Source organism: Schistocerca cancellata, chromosome 4, assembly GCF_023864275.1.
Source record: "Schistocerca cancellata isolate TAMUIC-IGC-003103 chromosome 4, iqSchCanc2.1, whole genome shotgun sequence".
NCBI classification, from domain to species: domain Eukaryota; kingdom Metazoa; phylum Arthropoda; class Insecta; order Orthoptera; family Acrididae; genus Schistocerca; species Schistocerca cancellata.
This window is the reverse complement of record NC_064629.1, coordinates 484,756,289-484,776,169: the sequence shown is the minus strand read 5'-3', so window position 1 is coordinate 484,776,169 and position 19,881 is coordinate 484,756,289. Positions and strand designations below refer to the sequence as shown.

General features: G+C 39.7%; 1 protein-coding gene across 3 annotated transcripts in view; it reads right to left on the bottom strand.

Moving 5' to 3' along the window:
* LOC126184894 (guanine nucleotide-binding protein G(I)/G(S)/G(T) subunit beta-1) overlaps positions 1 to 19,881 on the bottom strand; it is a 70,302-nt gene that overhangs the window by 30,762 nt on the left and 19,659 nt on the right. For all 3 annotated transcript variants that reach the window (XM_049927525.1, XM_049927527.1, XM_049927526.1), the window contains exon 7: positions 2,947 to 3,018. In XM_049927525.1, coding sequence (XP_049783482.1) covers positions 2,947 to 3,018 — 72 coding nt within the window. The remainder of the gene's footprint in view (positions 1 to 2,946; positions 3,019 to 19,881) is intronic.

Here is a 19,881-nt window from a genome sequence, read left to right as displayed (position 1 = left end):
GGTGCACAAATCAACTATTGTTGTGATACAACACTTTCCGTTTCAGTTCATTAGCTTCTAGGAACACATGACATTTCTAAACGTTAAATTAGGTGCTTGAAATGTTGTCCGTGCATCTGAATGCAACACTGAATTCTTGTCTGAAATGAGTTGCACATCCTCTCTGGCAGTTCTGGAGAATTCTCTAAACCCTGGAAGGCTGCTTTGATCCACAAGTATAATTTCTTAAGAGAGTTGACCTCAGTAGCATAGATCAGGCTTTTGACATGCCCCTCACAACGAAGTCCATGGACTTTTAATCCAGCCCTTTGAGGCCAATGCATAGGCCCTGCTCTACCTAACCAATGTTGACTGTAAGTCCAAGTTAGAAGCCAGCACACTCATAAATAAAAATGTGAGGGAGCACAGTCGTGCATGAACCACATGTTCAGGTGTGTGTTCAGTGAGCCATCATCACGTGCATCTGGAAGTACAGTCCACAGGAACTACATGTACTTCTGTCCGGTTACTTTCTGTGGTAGAAAGTGTGATCCGATTATGCAGTCTTTGAGCAGTCCTGCCCTGACGTTCAACAAATAACGCTGCTGTTGTCATGAAATGTGTTGCATTAGGATTGACACTCGACGAAATGTGACAGTTATGTTAGTTGAGAAATACCGTCATAAGTAAATCCAGCCTCATTCGTGAGCAGAATACTTCTTACAAACAGGTGATTCAGGGTACACTTCTTTTGTACCCATTGGGAGAAACCCTCTCTAGGAGGGAGGTCTGCATCATTGAAGGCTTGCACTCGCTGGAGATATGGACAGAGTACTTGCCAATGTTAATTCCACCACACATTGTTATGACTCAGTAGGACACACACTTGGGTAGCAATCCTCCTCGAAGCACTCCGACGCTCATGTAGGCCTACACCATTTCCTCAACATCTGGTTTTATGGATCTGGGTCAAATGGTTCTGAGCACTATGGGACTTAACATCTGAGGTCATCAGTCCCCGAGAACTTAGAACTACTTAAACCTAACTAACCTAAGGACATCACACACATCCATGCCCGAGGCAGGATTTGAACCTGCGACCGTAGAGGTCTCACAGTTCCAGACTGTAGCACCTAGAACTGCTCGGTCACCCCAGCCGGCTGATCTTGGCCACCATTCTCATACCTGGTGTGCAAAACTCCCAGTTTCTCTATGGCACTGGTGCCTGTCACATTGCCTGCAGAGAGGAAAAGCTTCTTCATACAATCGTGCAGCCTCAAGAGCACTGCCACTTGCTGTGTCATACATAAAGGGCAACCTCTGTCCATGGTGCCTTCCCATTCATAACAGTGAGGCTGGTACTGCACAGTGCATGGAGGGGGAAAGGGAACTAGTTGTGCATGCATAAACAAAAGTCTATCTCAAACCTTGTGATACCAATACAAATACCATGGTATCCAGGGGCATTTACAGTTAGGAACTAACTTGAATTAATGCAATACATCAGCAACGGCTGATTTGTGGACCCGTGTTTATTGGAGCTTTTTAGCTACTTTTGGCCTGTACTTTCCATGTGCGAGTTATTGACCATCACTTCCGAAACACACTGTATATGGACTAACATATTTCTGTGTGGGGCCAATATTACAAGCAGACAGTAATGGCCATGGGCAGCCCTCTGTCTCGAGTGGTTGCCAATCTGTTCTTGGAGACATTTGAGGAGGAAGCATAGAGACAGCTAGAAACAAACTCGCAGGCTTATTCGGGTAAAGGGCATGACCTCATGATAGCAAAAGGCTCAATTAGATTTTACAACATCTTAACTCATGCTACCTGAATATAAAGTTCGCCACAGAACTGGAAAGTTACGGCCATCTGTCATTTTTGCATGTACTGGTCAAAAGGAGAGCAGATGGGTCATTTGGCCTAGCGTGTTATCAGAAACCAAAGCACACTGATTTATACCTGCAAGCTACGAACTGTCTTCACATAGCACATAATAATGGAGTCCTAAGGCACTGGTCCAGAGGGCAAACACCTTGTCACACCAGACATCAGAAACAGAGTTCTAGGCTCAGTCTTCTGCAAAAATGGATGCACAATCAGACAGATTCAGAGGCCTTTCAACTAGCCACTACACACATTAGAGAAGATCAAGATGAAGCAAAGGCCATAATTTACCTGCCCCATGCGCCTGAATTTCTGACAATATTTGCAAGATTCTCAGAAGCATTAATATCATTATAATAAGACTTCTGGGCATGTGGAAGCTGACCTTGGTTTATGAAGATCAGAAATTTATGATACATCTTTCCAATGTGACGTGTCGTACGTCGGCAAAATCACTAGGGGAGTGGACATCAGATGCCAAGTAACTAAATCAGCCATTGTTCAGCACTGTCTGGAATTTAATTGTATCACAATGTACACAAACATGAGGGCTTTGGCACAAATTTCCATATACTGGGACAGTGTTCTAGGAGTCAGTAGAGATACAGGTGGCAAAAGTAACCTCATTAATTATGACACAGAGTACCAACTCCACAAAGCTTGGTATCCTGCACTGGAGCTGCTAAAAATGCAATTTTTGCCGCAGCAGAACTCAACAAAAGGAACTGTGAATGCAGACATAGGGAACAAACCCCTACACAGAGCCCAACTTGCAGGAGGAATGTAACCTAGTGACATCTTTGACAATCATCAGTATTTCGACATATGCATAAAAAAAGAGACATGTATATCCAGGGCACAAATAGAAACCTCAACCTGCAGAAACTAATTGGAACTAATATGAGCTTCACACACTCTGAGAATATGAATTTTGACAACTACTCTCTCTCTTTGCCTAATCTGAAGATCATTGAATTAACTTCCCATCACTTTTGTCAAGTAATATTGATGCAATATAACCACATGAAGTTTTTGCACTGAAAGATTTCAATGGAGTCTATGGTACCATATACTCACCGTTACAGCATTGATGTCAGACTCGTGGCCAGGAAAGGTTTGCTTGCATGAACCCTCTCTGATGTCCCACAACTGCAACAGAAATAAAAGTTTACTGATAAATATTAATAAAAGGTACAATTAGTTAAGATACTCTGTCACATTTACATGAAGAGTCATTCAAACAATATTTCTAACAAATACACCAACCATCCATAAATTTCAGACGTATTATTCCAGGAAAATAAGCAGCACCACTGCAGTGACTATGGTGGCAGTTTGAACTATCAAGTGTATACAACATGTGGGCAGTCAACCAGTCAGTTGTGAGCAAGGATAAACCTAACTACTGGGTGTGTGGCCCCAATGTGTCAATGTTTTAATGCCACAAATTATAATGGAGCAATGTCTCAAACAAGAGTTCAAGACATTATCCAGACTGTTTTGAGAAAGAGAAAAGTGTGCAAAGTTCATTCCGTAGACCTCGACTCATTAATAGAAACGACACATGGACACCAGCTGCAACTTGATTGTAATGAAAAATGCAGTTAATTTTTTTCTGTAAATAATAATCACAAGCGACAAGACTTCGTGAATAATCTTTAGTGACAAGACTTCGTGAATAATCTTTAGTGACAAGACTTCGTGAATAATCTTTAGTGACAAGACTTTGTGAATAATCTTTAGTGACAAGACTTACATCAATCTATCACAAAATGACAAACTGCATAATGGGATCTTATGTTCCGCCGAGACATAGAAGGCACAAATGTCATGTGCGAGTTAAGCAATATCCCAAAGAAGGATTTTTCTGACAGTTTAACAAGGTCACATGAACATAGTGTACACTGTATTGAATTGGGTGGAGGGGGATGTCGAACACCAAGCTTTAAAACCACTGACTTTTCTCTAGTTTTTATTAATCCAGCACGCAAACTTTAGACTGACATGGTCTATTTAGGCACCTGTAGTTTGTGGTGCAGGGTGCCCAGCGAAGAAGCACTGTTTTAAAAATTAAATATCTCTAAAACAAAGATCAGCAAACCAGTGCAACAGATGGTATGTTCATTGTAAAAACTATGAAGATTTTATACAGAACTTTTGCAGTAGTCCAAAAAACTTCTCACAGATGGCACTGTACACTGTGCAGCTCAAAGTATTAGTGAGCATAATTAAACTTGCCCTCCACAAGAAGTCTTTGCAATCACATCACGATCTTTTTAAATTATCCACTATCTGCAGTACAGAGGTGGTGCAAACGAACAATGAAATTTGCTATGAATGAACAGAAATGGCTTCAGATACCACACAGATCGTCAATTCAAGCTTGTATAGCATGGTGGGATGGTTTATGTGGATGGTGTCCCTCACTGCTCTCCCACAAAGTACTCTAAGGAAGTCAGATCGGGTGAATATCCCTGTGCCAGCAAATGTGCAATAATCCAATGCAATGGCTATTCCCAAAGTAGTCACCAAGAAAGTGAAACACCTGTTCAATGTGATGTAGTCTGGCTCCATTTTCCATGAACCACTTGGTGCTTGGACAATCCTCCAATACTAGCTGTGTAGCAAATAACAACTCCAAAATTTTAATTTAACATTCACTAGTTATCTTTTCTTGCATGAAATAGGGTCAATGATGCTCCTGCAGCAAACTGCAACCCTAAGAGTAACTTTGGGAGAATACAGTGGTTTCGCTTTACACAAACTGATATTTTTTGGAACTCCAAAACTGCCGATTTATTTATTCATGACACCATTCAGGTCGAACATACTTCATCTGTGAACGAGATGCGGTCAACATCAAATTCTTAATTATAAATAATTGTGAGAATCTGGTTCACAAAGCCATCCCTAAGTCTCTCAGCTCATACATGCAAGGCCTGGTAGCTTTGCATTTTGAATAGAAACATGTCTCAGTATTTTCCGTGTGCTTTAATGTTTCAAACCAGTCTCTGCTACAATTCTTCAGACAGATTTTCTTGGACTTTGCTGAATAATTCCATAAACAGTGACGACAGTTTCAGGAGTAACTACAGTTTGCCTGGGAGGGGCCACGTTCCCCAATGTATCATCTACACAGCCTTTCCATTGAAACTTGGCAAAGAGCTTGGGCATGGCTTTCATATTGGGTCATTTTGGAACATTAAATCAAATACAGACACTGCACCTTTTTGCCATATAACTGTGCATTTTTCTGTGTATTTCTGTACCATAAAAACTTTTTGTTCATTGAAATACATGATTTCAAGCCTTTCCTTTGGTACTAACCTTCCACATCTCAATAGTGGAACTGATAGCTCTAAAATGTGTGTCACTATTTTTGGCAGTATGTATTGTGACTAGAGTACCATCTGTTAGCAGCTTTTCTAACTATTCTGAAACTTCTGTGAAAGTCTTACAGACTTTACAATAAACATACCCTTTGTTAAACTCATCTATCAATCTTAGTTTTCAAGATATTTAATTTCGAAATCAGCATCTCCACTGGGCACCCTGTATCACAAACTGTAGGTGCCTAAGTAAATCTATCCTGCAGTTGTTTTCATGACCACACATGTTACCATGTGCTGCTTATCAAATTGGGTCTGCAATATGTTAACATACAAATGCAATAGCAGTCTAGTCCATAGAATTTTTAAGTCTACTTTATTTCACTACAAAATGTTTACAAATAGTCATCCCTGGGTACTCTTTTCAGCACAAGTAACACTGTTTACTTCAGATTAAGTTAATACTTTAAGCATGATGATGATGACGCCCTCATGCTCATACACAATCAAGAGCCATATTATCATATGACATTAATGAAGACACTAGCAGTCCCATTAACCAACAATATGATGATATTACTTTAAGACTGACAAATATTTGCTATAGCTGGTAACAAGAGACTGCAAGAAAGGAGGTACTACAGAATTAGTTATTACCCTTTGTATATGTACAGTGCACACTTTACATGATGATGAAACAGGTTTTTCTTCAGTTCATTCTAAAGTGTTACTACTACAGTCAATTTTTTCAACTTTTGTAATCAGGTAACAAATCAAATGAAACTTAGTCTACGTAAAGTGCTGTCAGCATTCTTTTGCCTATAAAAAGTGGTCTTTTTAATGCACCCACGTAACAGTCATTTAGAGTTTGAAAATCCAGATACTTATCCTTTTACCTGTAGTGCACAAGGTGGCTGAACACTTAAATGGATGGATTTATGTTTATTAGCACAGAACCCTTTCATCAAGTAATTATTGAGAAATGTTTGTGTGCTAAAAAAAGGTAGGATGATAACAGATTCCTCCTAATGTGGCAGTTTATTAAGTAACCACCATTCACCACACTAGGTAACTGCCATTCAAACATTAATCTCCTTCACCACATTCTTTTTCTGAATAAAATGTGTCACAATTGTGACATTCACCATTACCTTGCCACAGACTGGTGCACAGTTGCCACCACCAATCTCTCAAACTCCCTAACATAAATAAGTTTTTTTTCTTTCTTTTCAAAACTGTCCTCTTTGCAAACCAAGGTCAAATATCGTTATATTTTATTCAACAGAGTTAATGTTTCCATCACAAAGAGAAATTTTATTTCTCTATTGCAATGTGTGGCAATATTTGTGGTGAAATAGGACCTGTGTCAACAGTAACAGTGCTTTATATCTCCAACCATGTTCTTTTCTCAGTTACGTTTCATTGATTTGTTCAACTTTCTTACAGTTTCAGAAAGCAAAGTAGTGGTAAATTGGGGGTACGTGGAGGAAGACATGTTTGGATACTTTGACTTCTCATTTTGTAAATAAAATGAGGTGTTAGGGAAATTAAACCAGTTGACTGAGGACCTGAACCATTAAGCCAATGAAAGATAACTGCTTACCTACTACACAAGTGATGCACCCAAGCCATCTGAGGATTATTTTTGCAATCATCTCTTATTAAATTTCCATCTGAGAATACTCATTTTACAAACTGCTCACAACAAACTTAAAAAGATAAGAACTTCATTACGAATCACAGAACTCTTTGTAACATTTAATTTCATTTGAAGGTTAATCTAGTTCTAACTTTATAGCCATCAAAGCAACAATAAGAAAATAAAGGGATTTCCAATATCTTTATTTTGTTTTTCCTCTTGTACACTCCTGGAAATGGAAAAAAGAACACATTGACACCGGTGTGTCAGACCCACCATACTTGCTCCGGACACTGCGAGAGGGCTGTACAAGCAATGATCACACGCACGGCACAGCGGACACACCAGGAACCGCGGTGTTGGCCGTCGAATGGCGCTAGCTGCGCAGCATTTGTGCACCGCCGCCGTCAGTGTCAGCCAGTTTGCCATGGCATACGGAGCTCCATCGCAGTCTTTAACAATGGTAGCATGCCGCGACAGCGTGGACGTGAACCGTATGTGCAGTTGACGGACTTTGAGCGAGGGCGTATAGTGGGCATGCGGGAGGCCGGGTGGACGTACCGCCGAATTGCTCAACACGTGGGGCGTGAGGTCTCCACAGTACATCGATGTTGTCGCCAGTGGTCGGCGGAAGGTGCACGTGCCCGTCGACCTGGGACCGGACCGCAGTGACGCACGGATGCACGCCAAGACCGTAGGATCCTACGCAGTGCCGTAGGGGACCGCACCGCCACTTCCCAGCAAATTAGGGACACTGTTGCTCCTGGGGTATCGGCGAGGACCATTCGCAACCGTCTCCATGAAGCTGGACTACCGTCCCGCACACCGTTAGGCCGTCTTCCGCTCACGCCCCAACATCGTGCAGCCCGCCTCCAGTGGTGTCGCGACAGGTGTGAATGGAGGGACGAATGGAGACGTGTCGTCTTCAGCGATGAGAGTCGCTTCTGCCTTGGTGCCAATGATGGTCGTATGCGTGTTTGGCGCCGTGCAGGTGAGCGCCACAATCAGGACTGCATACGACCGAGGCACACAGGGCCAACACCCGGCATCATGGTGTGGGGAGCGATCTCCTACACTGGCCGTACACCACTGGTGATCGTCGAGGGGACACTGAATAGTGCACGGTACATCCAAACCGTCATCGAACCCATCGTTCTACCATTCCTAGACCGGCAAGGGAACTTGCTGTTCCAACAGGACAATGCACGTCCGCATGTATCCCGTGCCACCCAACGTGCTCTAGAAGGTGTAAGTCAACTACCCTGGCCAGCAAGATCTCCGGATCTGTCCCCCATTGAGCAAGTTTGGGACTGGATGAAGCGTCGTCTCACGCGGTCTGCACGTCCAGCACGAACGCTGGTCTAACTGAGGCGCCAGGTGGAAATGGCATGGCAAGCCGTTCCACAGGACTACATCCAGCATCTCTACGATCGTCTCCATGGGAGACTAGCAGCCTGCATTGCTGCGAAAGGTGGATATACACTGTACTAGTGCCGACATTGTGCATGCTCTGTTGCCTGTGTCTATGTGCATGTGGTTCTGTCAGTGTGATCATGTGATGTATCTGACCCCAGGAATGTGTCAATAAAGTTTCCCCTTCCTGGGACAATGAATTCACGGTGTTCTTATTTCAATTTCCAGGAGTGTATATTTAATACTGTCTATAGCTGGAACTAGTAATCATTTCAAGTGAAGTGATGAAGACTGCAGAATGAGATTTTAACTCTCCAGTGAAGTGTGCACTGATATGGAACTTCCTGGCAGATTGAAACTGTGTGCCCGACCGAGACTCGAACTCGGGACCTTTGCCTTTCGCAGGCAAGTGGTAGAGCACTTGCCCGCGAAAGGCAAAAGTCCCGAGTTCAAGTCTCGGTCCGGCACACAGTTTTAATCTGCCAGGAAGTTTGATGAAGACTGAATTATTTTCTTAGATATCAAGGTCTCACATCATAACCAAGACATTTCAAGAATTCCATGACTTTTAAACATGAAATAACTAAATTCCTGAATGTAGGGATAAGAATTAAATGGAACTGAACATATAACAAAATTAATTTATAGGCATCCATTACTTTCACACAACTGTGTACTTATTTTGCAGTCAACTTCCCACATGTACCTTTGCAGCAGCAAGGCGGAAATAAACTAAATGTATACAATAAATATTGCAATGAAACCACATACATTTTGCAAGCTTTATGAACAACAGATTATTGAGAAACTACATTCACATGAATACCATGGTAGGAAGGATCGATGGATGATTGGGTATAATGTCCCATCGACATGAGGTCATTAAAGACGAAACAAGCTCGGTTAGTGTCAGAGATAATGAAGGAAAATGGCCATGCCCTTTTGAAGCAACCATCCCGGCATGTGACTGAAGTCATTTAGGGAAATCACGGAAAACCTAAATCAGGATGGCCGGACGTGGGTTTGAACCATCGTCCTTCCGAATCAGAGTCCAGTGTGCTAACCATTGCGTGAATGTTGTAGGAAATATAAATTTTGTGACAACTAGGAATACTGCATTCATTTTACAAGGTCATTCTTTATAAAGTTTTGATTTATTATCACTTTTCCTGATCTGTCAGCACTGCATCACATCAGACTTCAGTTTATATGAAGTAATCAAGTCAATAACAGTTCAAACAAAGTAGAGCTAAGTGCTCAGAAACTGTTACAAAAACACACTGTTGTAGAATATTACAGAACGCTTATTGTACTGCGTGCTGAATACACAATGCAAGTTTCAACTTTGGTATACCATCCAATTACCGTTCAACTACTTTTCCATTTTTTTCTAAATTTTGTTCGCAAGTACATCATATACTAACAACAAAACCCCAGAGCCACAGAACACGAGTGACTTGGTTTAACCCCGAGTCCCAATAACATGAAAAAGTTTAACTTCCAAAATTTTTTCATAAAATTACATATTTATAATCTTAGTAAACAATGAAGACAAGAAGAAATAGGCAAAAGTACACTTTTTTTCGAAGTTGTGTCAGTTTGGAACTACTGGGACACAGCTTTTAACCACACAACATTTCATGAGATATAGTTGAAAGTATACTCACATTTTACCTTAACACAATACATCTCAACTTCCATGAACTAAGCACCTAAAACAATTTACTCTTAAGCAACAGGCAAAAATGGGCCTAAAACTCAATAAATTCTGTATCAAAGCTGCATACTGCCCCAGTGGCATCATTTTGAAACCACCCATAAAAGCAATCGTATGCACTCAAATTACATTACAGTAACTTTCGATATGCATATATTCAGTGTCAATGGCAACCTCAATATGATAAAGCGTCACAGTCTCCCAGAATCAGATAGCACAACCTCTGCATAAAATGGCTTTGAACGCTGCTACAATGCATTACTTTCATAAAAGTAATTCATGGTTTTACCATATGTCTGTCTTCCAACAGCACTGGTTGTTTCATGCTGAAGACACTGGTACTTCAAAACAAAATTTGTGAATTTGTGGTTTCAGGCACTAACACTGACCCTGATTAGTTTACTTTTTATGTTTTTCACTATACTTCCAAATTTGCTTCATTACATCAAGATGGGTTAATTATTTTCAGTGTTTTTAAGGTATGATACCAACTAGCAGAACGAACTGACCAGGATTTTCAGAGATCCCAGTCATCATGTAACAATCTTTGTTTGACTTATGTATAAATAGAAACCCCATTTGTTAACACTACTGATGTGCAGTGAGTTTCTTGAAAATGTGAGAGATTTTGCTTCATATCTTTCTTTACAGCCTGTAGCATTTTTCATGATGTATACCACTTTTCTCACACACAATCTTACCTATTTCAAAATAGATTAACAAAGTACTTTTAGAAATGAGTTCATATATCAACCACCACCTCATGTTTTTTTAGCACATTCCACCTTTAAGCTCAATTTCTGTTTAGTAGCAGAGTAGGTGAGCATCAAACAACAAATTCAAATGTCCAAGAACCCAAATTACAATTGGTTTTAAGGAATTTTCTACCAGTAAAGTTTCAACATGATTTAGATTCTACATTAATCTGGACATCTATTTTTAACAAACACACAAATGTTTGGAAGGTAAGAACTTATCGTGTTCACAATAAAGCACTTAGAACTCAACCTTGCACAAATTGTTCTAAATATTCTTAATGATAGCTTAAAAGTATTGTTTTGCATATTTCATTTCCATTTTACCTGTTTCCAACCAACACTGTGCACAAACACCTTTAATTCAACAGGGGCAATGAACTATAACTAAAAGTTTGATTCATGGGAAAGGCAACAAACCCTGGATTCAGCACTTGACAAACCACATTTAATATCTGGTAAGTTCAATTACACTAGCACAACTTTACAAATATGCTGCACTGAGTTGTTAGCAACTACCTGCACATGCAGGAGAAAATAGCAGTAACATTGTCTAATTAACAAGAACATTCCTTGTGTGTAGAGACCTAAGTGGATGTACATTTGTTGTGCTCCATGTTTCATGTCTTTTGTGAGATATACTGCAGCTAGTGTTCATCTATGGCATATTATTGTAAAACGGGATGCAACATCAACTGAGTTGCGAAATCCATGTAATTAATGTTTATTTACTTAATGTATATAAGCCGACTTCCAATATTTCCTTTGTCTTCAAGTAAAATCATGTCGATCACCAATTCATTTGGTACACTTATGGTACAATTGATACTAAATTTAAACCGTTTTTCATGTTAATTTTATCAAAACTTGTGCAGGTGTCGTGATAAAATATGTAGCATTAAATTGTCAAACATAAACATAACCTGTGCTGCTGAGAAATTTTGGCCACACTATCCTTGTTCACAACAATTCCCATGCATCATTATCTAATTACTTGAAAAAAGGACAAATATTTTCATGAATTAAAAGTGTTTTGCATAACTTATTTCTTAATAAACTGGTGTTTGTGATTTACAGTTACTGTAAGTGGAATAGTGTATCACATTACCTCCCTCTGTTAAAAGGGATGTGCACTGTCTACATTTATTGTAAATTTGCACAAATGTCAAATATTTTTAATGATCATAAGGTGAAATACTTTTCAGAGAAACGGCAGAACTGTTATAAAGTTTTAGGCTAGCTGTAATATATGTAGAGAGAATCAGCAAAGCTTAGTATCAAGATATTTGTTTACTATTCCGTGAAACACTACATCAGGCATAAGATATTTGCTCACTGTTCTGTAAAATACTGCAACAAGCATAATGAAACCCCACTGTCTTTCCTGTTCTCTGACAGGGACACACTGGTTGCTATTCGTAAGCAGGTGGAAATCATCCTGACTACTTTCAAGTAATTAGAAGCTGCTGTGGATGAGTGTTTAGGGAGGGCTACCAAGATTTGTGTACCAGACAAACCAAATGTTCCTCAACTACTATTCTCTCTTGCCAGACAGACATGAATCATCATTGCTTTTCCATTAGATAGTGAGTGGCATGTCAATAGTTCATCTAGGTGTTCTAGACAGGGGAGACAGACCATGGAGAATGTTGGAATTGACGCCACCCAGCTAACCGATCAGTTCAAGGTGTTGTCTCCCACTGAAACCAAAACTGAGCCTGAGCCACTGACACACACGTCACCTTTTGGGAAAGGTGCTGTGTCCTGTAACAAGGTGCAGCAAACAAAAGGGTAGAGCTCTATTCATGAAGGATAATGGTCTATTAATTATTGGCAGTTTAAACATACAGTACCCTTTAAGAAAACAGCAACATAGTATGGGAAGAAACGTCAGGTGCACTCAATGTAATTCTTCATGCTTTCCCGGCGATCTGTTGACATCTTGGATATTCGGGAATCCAGCCGGATGTTCGCGTCATTCTCGCACGATATTTCAACAGCGTGCCTCGCTGTCTTCTTCAGGTGCTACCTGAAACTGGTCCTTGGGTCGATCGAGTCCAGTATTTATGCCTGGGAGGAGCTGGGCATTCCCTAATCGGTCCGCGCAGGGTCGAGTGTTCCATCTGTGGTCCGCGCCCGCCAGACTGCTTCAACGGACCCCTCCAGTCGCAGATGTTCCGACTGCCGTCGGCGCCCGTTCTGGCCGTCCTCAACGGATGTGGTTATCATCTGAGGTGTGTCAGACCCAGCCCGAGATGTTGAGTACTCTATCTCCTGACTGTTACTACGATTTCCACTTCTGTTACGTGGAGACCGAGAGAACAGCTGTGAGACAAGGTGTCTGACATTGGAGACCAGATCAGGCACACCCCAGATCATGAACTCGACTTCAGAAGACGGCCAGGCCGGGCGCGGACGGCGGAGGGAACACCAGCGACCAGAGAGGGCCAATGTAGCCGCGTCTGGCGGGCGCGGACCTCAGACGGAACACACAACGCGGCGCGGACCGATTAGGGAGCGCCCAGCTCCTCCCAGGCATAAATACTGGACTCTATCGACCCAAGGACCAGTCTCAGGTAGCACCTGAAGAAGACAGCGAGGCACGCTGTTGAAATATCGTGCAAGAACGACGCGAACATCCGGCTGGATTTCCGAATATCCAAGGTGCACTCAATGTTTACTCCTGTGGGCCTCATCCAGCACACTGAAGAGGCTATTCCAGTGGCCATTGAGAAAACAGGGCGCAGACAACTGAAGACTGTGGCACACAATGAAGCAAACGATGCCTGTCTGGGCTCCCATGTCACTTTGATCATTCCAGTGATGAGCAGAGAAGGTTGACAATGCCAGCCTCGCTCATGTTTCAACGACGCTCACAATCTGTAGCACTGTACCCAGGACAGATAGTGGCCCCATGGTCCTAAGTCAAGTGGAAGGCTTGAAGCAGATACTATGAAGGTCATGTGCCTCCCTAAACTTGCGCCACATGGTTGAAAGTTGTAGGGTCCCTTACATAGGTCAGGTGTGCACTACATATCAGAGGCAGCTACCAAAGTAGCTGACTGTATTTGGGGCCAAACATAAGGGTTCTTTAGATTAGGCAATTCAATCCAGATAATAGTAGCTGTAGGAAACCCAAAATTATCAGTGTAAGATGCAAAGTTAGTATGACTGTCAGGAGTGTGTCACACAAGTGTGTAAAAGAAATGAACTGCCAACTCCAAGACAAGACTGAAACTATCCTGAAAAAGTCTAACAATGTTCCAAGACCCAGCTTTATAAGACGACTCTGAATATATTAGAACCCTTACGTATCACTCCCATATGGATCACAAGAACAAAATTACACCATGCACAGAGGAATTTATACTATCACTCCTCTCGCGCACTAGACGTTAATGGAATAAGATAAACCATAATAAATGGTACAATGGGAAAATTTTTTGCCAGGCACTTCATAATGGTTCGTGGAGTACATATGTGAATGTATTTAAGTTAAACGCCTAATTACGGGCTCTATTGGCCTGACAAATTTCAACACCCACAATTTTACTTACATAGTTTCATGGTAAAAAGTAATTGGAACTGCAGGGTTTACAATGCCCTCCCCACCTTCAATTACTTTGTCATTTTTAATGCATTTTATTTAATAAATTAAATTCACCACTAGCAACATCCTGTTTTGTCATATTAGTTTGGAAATATTTTCATGAAAATCATTAAGATATTGTGTAATTATGGAAGCAGATCTTAAAATGATTTGTTTTTCAATAATTAGAACTTTATTCCATTAATACCAGTCTAATTTGTCTCTATAGCAACTATGAGAGGAAATTCATTTTAAGAAGAATGAAATGAATTATCCTAACTGCTTTCAGTTTCATTCTAATAAATGAATGCGCAATTCACTCCTTGCAGAACACTTTCTCCAATTTCATCTATAATAATTTTCGAGTTTTGAACTATACACATTTCTTCCCCATAGTTGGAAATTCTATCAGTTCAAAATAAGCAGAAAGCTTATTGATCATTTTGTCTCCCTCAACACAGCACTTTCATGCTAAATCTATGCATCTTCCATTGATCACATCAGCCCTCGAACTGTTAACTGTTCCTTTTATTTGTAACTAAATAGTGTTTCTGAAAAGGAAAAAGTTGGATTCTCCAAACCTTGCCTGCCAAACGCATTTTCTTAAATAGTAGATAAAAACTTGACTGTGTTAGCACACTTAACATACATTGTAGGCAGAGCTAGTATTACTTTACTGGTATATTATTTCAATGAGTTACACCACCACGAAGTTTTTAGTTTTAACTATCTTCATTCATACCTTTTATCTCTTCATGATATTAGTAACAGAAACCAGCTGATGTGTGAAAGCTAATTAGAAGTTCAGTTTTAATATATATGCTCCTGTGAAAGTGTTAGCAGATGTGCATTTGCAGTAATGTTAACTAGGGAACATTATGTTAATAATTGTTTTGCTTATAGATAAAGTGAGATACAAATTCCTGAAACAGCAAACTTGTGCCATACACAAAATTCTATTTCACATAAAAATACATATTCCCACAATATTTTGTGAGATTAAGTGCTATAAATAGTTTTATTAAAAACACATTGCACATTTTTCTTTGTTACAGTTTTTAAATCTGTCAAAAATGTGGGGAATCAGTAAATTTAGACCAGTGATCTGAAGTCTTGAAGCATTTATCAGGCAGTAAACACAGAATGGCCACTTATGTGCAACTCCTAAACCATTTCTTCTAAGTAGAAGATCTTCCTCTTCACACATCGTAGTTTCAAAACGGTCCAAGTATTGTGCAGATTTATGACACTCTTCTTTTATGTGATATTCCTTTACATAAACTGGAAGTCCAGGGTACAGAAACTTTTTTACAAAATACAGAAACTTTGAAATCCCAGAAGAATCAACATTAAGAAAATTTTATGTGCCTGACTATTATGAAGAAATGCTAAGAAAGATCAGAGCAGAACTTGAAGATAAGGATTGTGTAAGCACTCTCAGAGGATCAGACTCTAGCCCTAGGAAAGTGGGTTATCATGTGATAGGTGTGCTAGAAAATGATAAAATAATTTCCAAGTATTGTTTTCTATTAGCATGTAAAGAAATGTCATGCATCAAATCATTTAATAATGGCTCCCTTATTCAATGAATCTCTGCAATTATGGCTGAATGAGGTGACATTTGGTAGTGCTTTACTCTTTCTTAAGGATGTTGCTCCATATACGAAGACGGCAGCTAAATGCCTTCCTGTAAGCTAACCACCACTTGTGTAGAGATGGTTTGCATGGACTACGCGAGCAGCTATGTACATTGTACCCTAAAGTGGACACATTAACCTCAAACGGCAAAAACGTGTTAGTAAAAGTAACGATTTGATTTGATCAGAGCCAAAAATCTTTATCTTGCACTTCCACCTAGACACAGTTACTTGTTGGGGACCATGGTTGGATGCAGTCGTGTACTACACAAACAATTTTGAAATTTTTAAATCTGTGATTGACCAACTACATAAAGATAACACTTCGATTCAAATTCTTCAGAATTTAACAGTACACTAAAAAATGCATTACCTTACATATCAAAAAATTTAGAAACATCAACCTGTGTCGTAGTGGCACCTTATCAGTTAGAGAGCCTGCACAACAGAAACTAGGCGGACTGCTGACCTCCCTTCAAGAGCTGATATCAAAACATTGCCAGTGGATGTAAACATCAGACTTTCTTCATAAACATAGCACTACTTTGTGAAAAGCCATTTGACAGAGATCCAACAATTGGAACTAATGTGACTAAGAGTAGCACTCCACAGAATCGGTGTTATTAGCACGCCAGTAGTCAGACCGGCAGTGCGTATCTACAGCTAGGACAGCTAAGGCCGATACCTACACCGGCTCTAGCCCAGAAGACAGTCGCCATAGTCTTCAGTAGAAAGTTTTATCTTGTTGGGCGTAATGCCACTTTGTAATTATGTAGCATAATGTTTGGTTATTTGTTTCCATTGTCTTGTACTCTTATCTGGCTTTTGTCACCACAAAAATCGTTACATTTCTTGTTCTAGTGTTTGGAAATTAGTGCATGCCAAGAAGGCATTTTAGTTAAAGTGTGTTCAAACTTTATCATTAGTTCTTTCCTGCCGACCGCAGAACACTACAACCAGCTTGTAAACTAAGACAGTTAATGAAATGCATGACACTGAGGAAAAAAATAATTCACTGTAAGGTATAGAAGTGGAAGCTATTGAACAGAAATTTAAAACTGTTCCACAAAATCGTGTATTTTATACTGTGTGTAAAATTGCCAAGGTTTTTGAAGGGGAAGAAGATGGCGGTGAAATTTCAAGACTATCATGTAATGTTCAAAGATCCTTCTCCCAGTATTTTGAGTTGTTTTGAGACAACACACATCACTTTGTGACAGAAAACTTTGATAAAGTTTTCAGGGTGAGCAAGTTGTTTTGATTCATCACTGCGTCAGCATGATTGGCGAGCGATTTTTTTAACATAACCATTTACAGTTTTTTAATATTTGAACTAAATATTTTTTATATTTTTCCTACATATAAAATATGTTCAAGTTTAACACAAAAATCTGTTCCATAGTGATGACAGATGATGAACAACATGAAGTATTGTACTATTGTAGTCAACAATATTAAACAGTTTACATGAACCACTTACAAATTTTCAGTATTGGGGTACAGAACTAATTGCCGTAGTATATTTCACTGCAAAGATTCAATTTTTTATACTTTTGTAGCAAACAGCTGTACCTTATCTCTGTTATAGTGCCAGTTGTACTAGTTTCGTAACAATAATTTTCATCAGACTGATACTAACTCTTCCATAAAGTAAATATCTTGTGTATCATTTTAGCTTAAGTACAACAATGAAGAGTAGTATAACACTAATCATCATTTAAGAACTAACACTAAATAATCTGCTTACACTAAAATATTGTCACAATTAGCATGTGTGGAAACATTTGCAGACTAGTGATAAATGATTGTCAGTGGGAAACCTGCCTACAAGCTTCTTCTTCTTCTTCTTCTTCTTCTTCTTCTTCTAGGATGCTGAGAGACAACCTGCTTGAAATGAGATGTGGTTGGGTTTTGGCACTGTAGTAATAGGGCTTATTACTCCACAGTAATGAGAAGGAGCAGCTGATATGAAAAATCCCAAGACCATGTGGTGGGTAACACTAGTAGAATCATGACAGCTAAGAGCTGCAGATGACAGCAGTAAGGTTAATAATAAGGGACATTATGGTATTGTGTGATCACGCCTGCCAAACTTGGCAAGAGGTTTGAGATGCTACAAGTCTACTAGCTTCAAACTTAATGTCTTCAAAAGACTCAGGGCTAAGGGTACTGATGATTAAAGCAAGCAGACAACCCACAGAGTTTAACAACAGTAACAAGATTGGAGAAAATGTGAAAGTTGATGGTAATAGTAGACAGAAGGTTAAAGTGGCCAAGGTCCTCCTGCAAGGGAGGTTTCATGGGAGAGGAACATCTTAATTAGTATAGTAATTCTGGGTAGTAAATACCAAGCAACAATTTTTTGTGGGGAGGGGCCACCATGAAGTACTTCACCCATAACCTGAAGTACACAATAGGCTATTTTCCTGTGTTAAAAATATGGTTCATATAGTTGTTATTCTGGTTTATTACAACATCCAAATAATATTTATACTCAATATTCTTACAAAGTCTTATTTTATGCATTTATTTATTTATTTATTGTTCAGCTAATTCAATCTACACAAGATGTAGCCTCTTTAAGTTATTAAATGCAATTTTAAGAGGTTTTTCCACGCATCTCTGTCCACTGCTGTCTTCTGCCGGTTGAAGCCCACAACTTTCCTGAGTTCCTTATCCCAGCATTCAGGGGGTCTCCCTGGTAATCTTCGTTTTTTTCTGGGAATCCACTCTAAAACTGATTTTGTCCCTCTTTCCTCCGTCATGCAACATGTCCTGCCCACTGCCATTTTAGAGTCTTAACCTGTTCTATAATATCTTTTACTACTGTCATTGCTCGAAGGTCTTCACTTTTCTGTCGATCTTTCTTAGTGATACCAAACATTGACCTTTCCATAGCACCCAGAGCAGTTCTAAGTTTCCTTTTGAAATTTCATTTAAATTCCAAGTTTCCCACCCATACCTTAAAACCGGTAGGACACAATGATCAAAAAATGTCTTCTTTAAGTAGACTGGCATGTTAGACTTGAAAACTGTTTCATTCCTTCCATAAGACCTCCAACCCAATTTAATTAGATGAAAAATTTCAGGTTTCAAATCCCCTTTTGTGTCTTAATTCCCACACAAACTTATTCTGTAACATTGTTTATGATGTTGCCATTCAGTGTTGCTTGTCCTGCAGCTACTCACTTATTACACCTAAACTTAGTTTTAGAGTGATTTATTTTAAGTCCAACTTCCTGACAACGATCTGTTAAGTCTTTTTATAGAGGACTGCATTTCCATCTTACTGTTAGCTAGGACCACTATATCATCATGAGCAAATCTCAGGATGGTGAGCCTTTTACCATTTATCCTTATTCCTCTGTTGTTCCAAATAATTTTGGACATAGCCATCTAGAGAACTGCTATAAATAACTTCTGGGATATAGGATTGCTCTGCTTTACTAATTTTCCAATGGGAAATTCGCACTTGTTTGTTCCAATGTTGATAGATGCTACAGACGTGTCAGAAATGTTTTATATGTTTTGTTTCCACTCCTTGTTCAGCCAGTGCTTGTAAGACTGCAGTATGGCTGACAGAATCAAAGGCTTTTTCGAAGTCAATGAAGGCTATGCATAGTGGCATTTCATATCCAGTGGCTTGACTGATTACCTCATGCAGTGTGTTTATATGGTCAATTGTACTGAAACCACTGCGGAATCCAGTTTGTTCTTTGAGCTGTGCAGTCCCCACTACTATTTTAGTGTGACTTATTAGGATTTTAGTGAACACTTTATATATAAACAGAAAGTAAGCTAATGGGGCGGTAGTTCTTCAGATCATGAATACTTCCCTCCTTATGTAGTATGATTATGTTTGTTTGGATTGGGATGCTGCTATTCTGTATACAGGGTTATTACAAATGATTGAAGCGATTTCACAGCTCTACA